Here is a 10,000-nt window from a genome sequence, read left to right on the forward strand (position 1 = left end):
CCTCTATCCGTCTTTCTGTCCTTTCTATGTCTTTCTGTCCTCTATCCGTCTTTCTGTCCTTTCTATGTCTTTCTGTCCTCTATCCGTCTTCTGTCCTTTCAATGTCTTTCTGTCCCTCTCTCTCTCTCTCTCTCTCTCTCTCTCTCTCTCTCTCTCTCTCTCTCTCCGTACCTTGAGGAAGGCTTCTTTCTGTTCCATGTGTTTGTTGATGAGGGGAATGAGGTGCTCCGGCTGGCCCCTGCTCCCCTGCCTCTCTCCGCCACCACACCAGTCCTCGTCCCTACGATACTCTTGTTCCAAGCTCTCCAACACACCACATACCTGGGGGGAAACAAACATACAGTATGCCTGAGTATATACACATGGTCGCTGTCCACAGCCATGTGGTGCTGAACAACTGAATTCCAATGATGTCGCTGTCTGATTGAATGGTGCTGGATCTCCAGCCAGTGCTATTACAGCTGGTTATTATAGCCTGCTATTACAGCTGGTTATTATAGCCTGCTATTACAGCTGGTTATTATAGCCTGCTATTACAGCTGGTTATTATAGCCTGCTATTACAGCTGGTTATTATAGCCTGCTATTACAGCTGATTATTATAGCCTGCTATTACAGCTGGTTATTATAGCCTGCTATTACAGCTGGTTATTATAGCCTGCTATTACAGCTGGTTATTATAGCCTGCTATTACAGCTGGTTATTATAGCCTGCTATTACAGCTGATTATTATAGCCTGCTATTACAGCTGGTTATTATATCCTGCTATTACAGCTGATTATTATAGCCTGCTATTACAGCTGGTTATTATAGCCTGCTATTACAGCTGGTTATTATAGCCTGCTATTACACCTGGTTATTATAGCCTGTTATTACAGCTGGTTATTATAGCCTTCTATTACACCTGGTTATTATAGCCTGTTATTACAGCTGGTTATTATAGCCTGCTATTACAGCTGGTTATTATAGCCTGCTATTACAGCTGGTTATTATAGCCTGCTATTACAGCTGGTTATTATAGCCTGCTATTACAGCTGATTATTATAGCCTGCTATTACAGGTGGTTATTATAGCCTGCTATTACAGCTGGTTATTATAGCCTGCTATTACAGCTGGTTATTATAGTCTGCTATTACACCTGGTTATTATAGCCTGTTATTACACCTGGTTATTATAGCCTGTTATTACAGCTGGTTATTATAGCCTGCTATTACACCTGGTTATTATAGCCTGTTATTACAGCTGGTTATTATAGCCTGCTATTACAGCTGGTTATTATAGCCTGCTATTACAGCTGGTTATTATAGCCTGCTATTAGAGCTGGTTATTATAGCCTGCTATTACAGCTGGTTATTATAGCCTGCTATTACAGCTGGTTATTATAGCCTGCTATTAGAGCTGGTTATTATAGGCTATTACAGCTGGTTATTATAGCCCGTTATTACAGCTGGTTATTATAGCCTGCTATTACAGCTGGTTATTATAGCCTGCTATTACAGCTGGTTATTATAGCCTGTTATTACAGCTGGTTATTAAATCCTGGGCTGAGGCTACACGAGGTGTGGGGATTAGGTTTGTGGTTAGGGTTGAACGAGGGTGTGGACACAAGGGTTAGGGTTGAGGTTGATAAGGAGATAGTGACTCTGACTCACCTGTTGTGAGGTCCGGTAGAAAGCTGCGGAGGCGTTGACCAGTTTGAGGCGGTCCTCCATCCGCAGCATCAGGGTCTGCCAGTGTAGCGCCACCGTCTGGGCACATGCCCTCACTGCCTCTGGGTCGTAGTGGCCCGCCCTCACCAGCAGCTCTGCCCGCTGCTGCAGCGCCAACGCCACCTGGTGGGTCCTCTGGAGAGAGTCAGCATGAAGCAGAGACTGGGGGGAGGAGAAGGGGAGGGGGAAAGGGAGGGGGTAGAAAGGGACCAAATGGGGGCGAGGGGGGGATTAATAAAAACTGATTTGGCAACATTGCTTTATGTCAATAGAGTTTGTTTGCATTACAGTGACTGATATTTATTGATTTGCAGTGGGTGTAGTTACCTCTATGGCCTGTTGGAGGCGCTCATGTTCTCTCTGTAGCTGTTCAGCCTCGGACAGAGAGCTGGAGTTCACCATACAGGAAGACAACATCACCTCTCCTTCACTGATCCAGCCCAGCACCTGGGAACACACACACACACACATAGATATACATTACATATACACGTTATATACGTGTGTGTGTGTGTGTGTGTGTGTGTGTGTGTGTGTGTGTGTGTGTGTGTGTGTGTGTGTGTGTGTGTGTGTGTGTGTGTGTGTGTGTGTGTGTGTGTGTGTGTGTGTCTGTGTGTGTGTGTGTCTGTGTGTCTGTGTGTCTGTGCAGGTTTCTGTTCATGTGTGGGAGTGTGTGTACCTGTTTGTGGTAATGGTTGAACCTGGAGGTGGACATGATGCCAGGGTCATATACAGTACATATACACATTATATACATGCGTGTGTGTGTTCGTAAGTGGATGTGTGAGTTTGCGTGCTACGCGTGTGTGTGTTCGTGTGTGTGTTTACCTGGTTGACCTGACTCTGTAGGTGGCGTAGCAGCAAGCCTTGTTCCAGGTGTGTGTGTGTGTGTGTTTACCTGGATGACCTGACTCTGTAGGTGGCGTAGCAGCAAGCCTTGTTCCAGGTGTGTGTGTGTGTGTTTACCTGGTTGACCTGACTCTGTAGGTGGCGTAGCAGCAAGCCTTGTTCCAGGTGTGTGTGTGTGTGTTTACCTGGATGACCTGACTCTGTAGGTGGCGTAGCAGCAAGCCTTGTTCCAGGTGTGTGTGTGTGTGTGTTTACCTGGATGACCTGACTCTGTAGGTGGCGTAGCAGCAAGCCTTGTTCCAGGTGTGTGTGTGTGTGTGTTTACCTGGATGACCTGACTCTGTAGGTGGCGTAGCAGCAAGCCTTGTTCCAGGTGTGTGTGTGTGTGTGTGTTTACCTGGATGACCTGACTCTGTAGGTGGCGTAGCAGCAAGCCTTGTTCCAGGTGTGTGTGTGTGTGTGTTTACCTGGTTGACCTGACTCTGTAGGTGGCGTAGCAGCAAGCCTTGTTCCAGGTGTGTGTGTGTGTGTGTGTTTACCTGGTTGACCTGACTCTGTAGGTGGCGTAGCAGCAAGCCTTGTTCCAGGTGTGTGTGTGTGTGTGTTTACCTGGTTGACCTGACTCTGTAGGTGGCGTAGCAGCAAGCCTTGTTCCAGGTGTGTGTGTGTGTGTGTTTACCTGGTTGACCTGACTCTGTAGGTGGCGTAGCAGCAAGCCTTGTTCCAGGTGTGTGTGTGTGTGTGTTTACCTGGTTGACCTGACTCTGTAGGTGGCGTAGCAGCAAGCCTTGTTCCAGGTGTGTGTGTGTGTGTGTTTACCTGGTTGACCTGACTCTGTAGGTGGCGTAGCAGCAAGCCTTGTTCCAGGTGTGTGTGTGTGTGTGTTTACCTGGATGACCTGACTCTGTAGGTGGCGTAGCAGCAAGCCTTGTTCCAGGTGTGTGTGTGTGTGTGTTTACCTGGATGACCTGACTCTGTAGGTGGCGTAGCAGCAAGCCTTGTTCCAGGTGTGTGTGTGTGTGTGTTTACCTGGTTGACCTGACTCTGTAGGTGGCGTAGCAGCAAGCCTTGTTCCAGGTGTGTGTGTGTGTGTGTTTACCTGGTTGACCTGACTCTGTAGGTGGCGTAGCAGCAAGCCTTGTTCCAGGTGTGTGTGTGTGTGTGTTTACCTGGTTGACCTGACTCTGTAGGTGGCGTAGCAGCAAGCCTTGTTCCAGGTGTGTGTGTGTGTGTGTTTACCTGGTTGACCTGACTCTGTAGGTGGCGTAGCAGCAAGCCTTGTTCCAGGTGTGTGTGTGTGTGTGTTTACCTGGTTGACCTGACTCTGTAGGTGGCGTAGCAGCAAGCCTTGTTCCAGGTGTGTGTGTGTGTGTGTTTACCTGGATGACCTGACTCTGTAGGTGGCGTAGCAGCAAGCCTTGTTCCAGGTGTGTGTGTGTGTGTGTTTACCTGGATGACCTGACTCTGTAGGTGGCGTAGCAGCAAGCCTTGTTCCAGGTGTGTGTGTGTGTGTGTTTACCTGGATGACCTGACTCTGTAGGTGGCGTAGCAGCAAGCCTTGTTCCAGGTGTGTGTGTGTGTGTGTGTTTACCTGGTTGACCTGACTCTGTAGGTGGCGTAGCTGCAAGCCTTGTTCCAGGTGTGTGTGTGTGTGTTTACCTGGTTGACCTGACTCTGTAGGTGGCGTAGCAGCAAGCCTTGTTCCAGGTGTGTGTGTGTGTGTGTGTGTTTACCTGGTTGACCTGACTCTGTAGGTGGCGTAGCTGCAAGCCTTGTTCCAGGTGTGTGTGTGTGTGTTTACCTGGTTGACCTGACTCTGTAGGTGGCGTAGCAGCAAGCCTTGCTCCAGGTGTGTGTGTGTGTGTGTGTTTACCTGGTTGACCTGACTCTGTAGGTGGCGTAGCTGCAAGCCTTGCTCCAGGTGTGTGTGTGTGTGTTTACCTGGTTGACCTGACTCTGTAGGTGGCGTAGCTGCAAGCCTTGCTCCAGGTGTGTGTGTGTGTGTTCGACAATCTGGTGCAGCTCCTTCTGCTTGTCCTGTAGAAGCTGATGGAGCCCCTCCACCTGAGAGGACAGATCAGTCTCCCCCTCAGCCGTCAGCTGAATACCTGGAACATACACACACACACAACCTTATCTATGTGAAAAATATCCCATGCCTATGTGTATGTATGTTTGATGAGTATACAGAGTGTATACTGTTCACCACTAGATGGTGCTAAGCCATGATGTCACCTTGGAAGAGCCCTTCCTATAGAAATCTGGCTCTTCATTAGTCTTTCTGTGATTCCTCATATCCTATCTCCTCACCTCCTATTTCCTCACATCCTTTGTCAACTGTATTCTAGGAGAAGGTTCCTCCCCTCTGACCTTCTTCTCCAATGGGGTTTGAGAAGGAGAAGAGGAGAGACGATGGATGCAAGGAATCGTGTGTGTGTGTGTGTGTGCGTGTGAGTGTATATGCATGAGCGTCCATCTGTGTCTGTGTCTGTGTGTGTGTGTGTGTGTGTGTGTGTGTGTGTGTGTGTGTGTGTGTGTGTGTGTGTGTGTGTGTGTGTGTGTGTGTGTGTGTGTGTATGTGTGTGTGTGTGTGTGGTTACCCTGGGATGGTTCGGTTCTGAATTCCCCTCACAGTCTGAACGTGAGCGGTCGTCTCCATGGTAAATTCAATATGTACATTTTCATATGGACCAGCTGTGCGCTTGAGAAAGCAGTTTCTATGGTAACCCCAATCCCCTTCCCTCCCCCTCCCCTCACCCCATCACTCTCAATGTTTCCCCATTTCTCTCTCCTCTTCTTCACATTCACCCCATCCCTCTCCTCTTCCTCACATTCACCCCATCTCTCTCCTCTTCTTCACATTCACCCCATCTCTCTCCTCTTCCTCACATTCACCCCATCTCTCTACTCTTCCTCACATTCACCCCATCTCTCTCCTCTTCTTCACATTCACCCCATCTCTCTCCTCTTCCTCACATTCACCCCATCTCTCTACTCTTCCTCACATTCACCCCATCTCTCTCCTCTTCCTCACATTCACCCCATCTCTCTCCTCTTCTTCACATTCCCCCCCATCTCTCTCTTCCTCACATTCCCCCCATCTCTCTCCTCTTCCTCACATTCACCCCATCTCTCTCCTCTTCCTCACATTCACCCCATCTCTCTCCTCTTCCTCACAATCACCCCATCTCTCTCCTCTTCCTCACATTCACCCCATCTTTCCCTCTTCCTCTTTCTCCCAGCCTTTCCATCTTTTTTTCATTTTAATCTCTCCCCTCTTCTCTCTCCCTCCCTCTCATATTCCTCCCATCTCTCTCTCCCTCTCAGCCTCTCCTTCATACTTGTTCATATGATGAATCCCTCTTTCCCTCGCCCCGAACATTCCAACTATACAGTACCTCACTCTCTCTACCAATCTGTTCAAGTCAAGGAGGAGGAGGTATGTTATAGGTGAGGGACGTTATAGGTGAAGGATGCTATAGGTGAGGGACATTATAGGTGAGGGACGTTATAGGTGAGGGACGTTGTAGGTGAGGGACGTTATAGGTGAGGGACGTTATAGGTGAGGGACGTTATAGGTGAGGGACGTTGTAGGTGAGGGACGTTATAGGTGAGGGACGTTGTAGGTGAGGGACGTTGTAGGTGAGGGACGTTATAGGTGAGGGACGTTATAGGTGAGGGACGTTATAGGTGAGGGACGTTATAGGTGAAGGATGCTATAGGTGAGGGACGTTATAGGTGAGGGACGTTATAGGTGAGGGACGTTATAGGTGAGGGACGTTATAGGTGAAGGATGCTATAGGTGAGGGACGTTATAGGTGAGGGACATTATAGGTGAGGGACGTTATAGGTGAAGGATGCTATAGGTGAGGGACGTTATAGGTGAAGGATGCTATAGGTGAGGGACGTTATAGGTGAAGGATGCTATAGGTGAGGGACGTTATAGGTGAAGGATACTATAGGTGAGGGACGTTATAGGTGAAGGATGCTATAGGTGAGGGACGTTATAGGTGAGGGACGTTATAGGTGAGGGACGTTATAGGTGAAGGATGCTATAGGTGAGGGACGTTATAGGTGAGGGACGTTATAGGTGAAGGTTGTTATAGGTGAGGGACGTTATAGGTGAAGGATGCTATAGGTGAGGGACGTTATAGGTGAAGGATGCTATAGGTGAGGGAAGTTATAGGTGAAGGATGCTATAGGTGAGGGACGTTATAGGTGAAGGATGCTATAGGTGAGGGACGTTATAGGTGAAGGATGCTATAGGTGAGGGACGTTATAGGTGAGGGACGTTGTAGGTGAGGGACGTTATAGGTGAAGGATGCTATAGGTGAGGGACATTATAGGTGAGGGACGTTATAGGTGAGGGACGTTGTAGGTGAGGGACGTTATAGGTGAGGGACGTTATAGGTGAGGGACGTTATAGGTGAGGGACGTTGTAGGTGAGGGACGTTATAGGTGAGGGACGTTGTAGGTGAGGGACGTTGTAGGTGAGGGACGTTGTAGGTGAGGGACGTTATAGGTGAGGGACGTTATAGGTGAGGGACGTTATAGGTGAAGGACGTTATAGGTGAAGGATGCTATAGGTGAGGGACGTTATAGGTGAGGGACGTTATAGGTGAGGGACGTTATAGGTGAGGGACGTTATAGGTGAAGGATGCTATAGGTGAGGGACGTTATAGGTGAGGGACATTATAGGTGAGGGACGTTATAGGTGAAGGATGCTATAGGTGAGGGACGTTATAGGTGAAGGATGCTATAGGTGAGGGACGTTATAGGTGAAGGATGCTATAGGTGAGGGACGTTATAGGTGAAGGATACTATAGGTGAGGGACGTTATAGGTGAAGGATGCTATAGGTGAGGGACGTTATAGGTGAGGGACGTTATAGGTGAGGGACGTTATAGGTGAAGGATGCTATAGGTGAGGGACGTTATAGGTGAGGGACATTATAGGTGAGGGACGTTATAGGTGAGGGACGTTATAGGTGAGGGACGTTATAGGTGAAGGATGCTATAGGTGAGGGAAGTTATAGGTGAAGGATGCTATAGGTGAGGGACGTTATAGGTGAAGGATGCTATAGGTGAGGGACGTTATAGGTGAGGGATGCTGTAGGTGAGGGACGTTATAGGTGAGGGACGTTATAGGTGAGGGACGTTATAGGTGAGGGACGTTATAGGTGAAGGATGCTATAGGTGAGGGATGCTGTAGGTGAGGGACGTTATAGGTGAGGGACGTTATAGGTGAGGGACGTTATAGGTGAGGGACGTTATAGGTGAAGGATGCTATAGGTGAGGGACGTTATAGGTGAAGGATGCTATAGGTGAGGGACGTTATAGGTGAGGGACGTTATAGGTGAAGGATGCTATAGGTGAGGGACGTTATAGGTGAAGGATGCTATAGGTGAGGGACGTTATAGGTGAGGGACGTTATAGGTGAGGGACGTTATAGGTGAGGGATGCTGTAGGTGAGGGACGTTATAGGTGAGGGACGTTATAGGTGAAGGATGCTATAGGTGAGGGACATTATAGGTGAGGGACGTTATAGGTGAGGGACGTTATAGGTGAAGGATGCTATAGGTGAGGGACATTATAGGTGAAGGATGCTATAGGTGAGGGACGTTATAGGTGAGGGACGTTATAGGTGAGGGACGTTATAGGTGAAGGATGCTATAGGTGAGGGACGTTATAGGTGAGGGACGTTATAGGTGAGGGACGTTATAGGTGAAGGATGTTATAGGTGAGGGACGTTATAGGTGAAGGATGCTATAGGTGAGGGACGTTATAGGTGAAGGATGCTATAGGTGAGGGACGTTATAGGTGAAGGATGCTATAGGTGAGGGACGTTATAGGTGAGGGATGCTGTAGGTGAGGGACGTTATAGGTGAAGGATGCTATAGGTGAGGGACGTTATAGGTGAGGGATGCTGTAGGTGAGGGACGTTATAGGTGAGGGACGTTATAGGTGAGGGACGTTATAGGTGAGGGACGTTATAGGTGAAGGATGCTATAGGTGAGGGACGTTATAGGTGAGGGACGTTATAGGTGAGGGACGTTATAGGTGAGGGACGTTATAGGTGAAGGATGCTATAGGTGAGGGACGTTATAGGTGAGGGACATTATAGGTGAGGGACGTTATAGGTGAAGGATGCTATAGGTGAGGGACGTTATAGGTGAGGGATGCTATAGGTGAGGGACGTTATAGGTGAAGGATGCTATAGGTGAGGGACGTTATAGGTGAAGGATACTATAGGTGAGGGACGTTATAGGTGAAGGATGCTATAGGTGAGGGACGTTATAGGTGAGGGACGTTATAGGTGAGGGACGTTATAGGTGAAGGATGCTATAGGTGAGGGACGTTATAGGTGAGGGACATTATAGGTGAGGGACGTTATAGGTGAGGGACGTTATAGGTGAGGGACGTTATAGGTGAAGGATGCTATAGGTGAGGGAAGTTATAGGTGAAGGATGCTATAGGTGAGGGACGTTATAGGTGAAGGATGCTATAGGTGAGGGACGTTATAGGTGAGGGATGCTGTAGGTGAGGGACGTTATAGGTGAGGGACGTTATAGGTGAGGGACGTTATAGGTGAGGGACGTTATAGGTGAAGGATGCTATAGGTGAGGGATGCTGTAGGTGAGGGACGTTATAGGTGAGGGACGTTATAGGTGAGGGACGTTATAGGTGAGGGACGTTATAGGTGAATGATGCTATAGGTGAGGGACGTTATAGGTGAAGGATGCTATAGGTGAGGGACGTTATAGGTGAGGGACGTTATAGGTGAAGGATGCTATAGGTGAGGGACGTTATAGGTGAAGGATGCTATAGGTGAGGGACGTTATAGGTGAGGGACGTTATAGGTGAGGGACGTTATAGGTGAGGGATGCTGTAGGTGAGGGACGTTATAGGTGAGGGACGTTATAGGTGAAGGATGCTATAGGTGAGGGACATTATAGGTGAGGGACGTTATAGGTGAGGGACGTTATAGGTGAAGGATGCTATAGGTGAGGGACATTATAGGTGAAGGATGCTATAGGTGAGGGACGTTATAGGTGAGGGACGTTATAGGTGAGGGACGTTATAGGTGAAGGATGCTATAGGTGAGGGACGTTATAGGTGAGGGACGTTATAGGTGAGGGACGTTATAGGTGAAGGATGTTATAGGTGAGGGACGTTATAGGTGAAGGATGCTATAGGTGAGGGACGTTATAGGTGAAGGATGCTATAGGTGAGGGACGTTATAGGTGAAGGATGCTATAGGTGAGGGACGTTATAGGTGAGGGATGCTGTAGGTGAGGGACGTTATAGGTGAAGGATGCTATAGGTGAGGGACGTTATAGGTGAGGGATGCTGTAGGTGAGGGACGTTATAGGTGAGGGACGTTATAGGTGAGGGACGTTATAGGTGAGGGACGTTATAGGTGAAGGATGCTATAGGTGAGGGAC

General features: G+C 48.5%; 1 protein-coding gene across 1 annotated transcript in view; it reads right to left on the minus strand.

Moving 5' to 3' along the window:
- LOC106575692 (kalirin) overlaps positions 1-10,000 on the minus strand; it is a 130,626-nt gene that overhangs the window by 41,652 nt on the left and 78,974 nt on the right. Inside the window, exons 16-19 of the mRNA XM_082963607.1 lie at positions 4,499-4,665; positions 2,036-2,155; positions 1,652-1,870; positions 172-321 (exon numbers count right to left, since the gene is read on the minus strand). Coding sequence (XP_082819733.1) covers positions 172-321; positions 1,652-1,870; positions 2,036-2,155; positions 4,499-4,665 — 656 coding nt within the window. The remainder of the gene's footprint in view (positions 1-171; positions 322-1,651; positions 1,871-2,035; positions 2,156-4,498; positions 4,666-10,000) is intronic.

The sequence above is a fragment of the Salmo salar genome, chromosome 17, assembly GCF_965601325.2.
Source record: "Salmo salar chromosome 17, fSalSal1, whole genome shotgun sequence".
Lineage (NCBI taxonomy): Eukaryota > Metazoa > Chordata > Actinopteri > Salmoniformes > Salmonidae > Salmo > Salmo salar.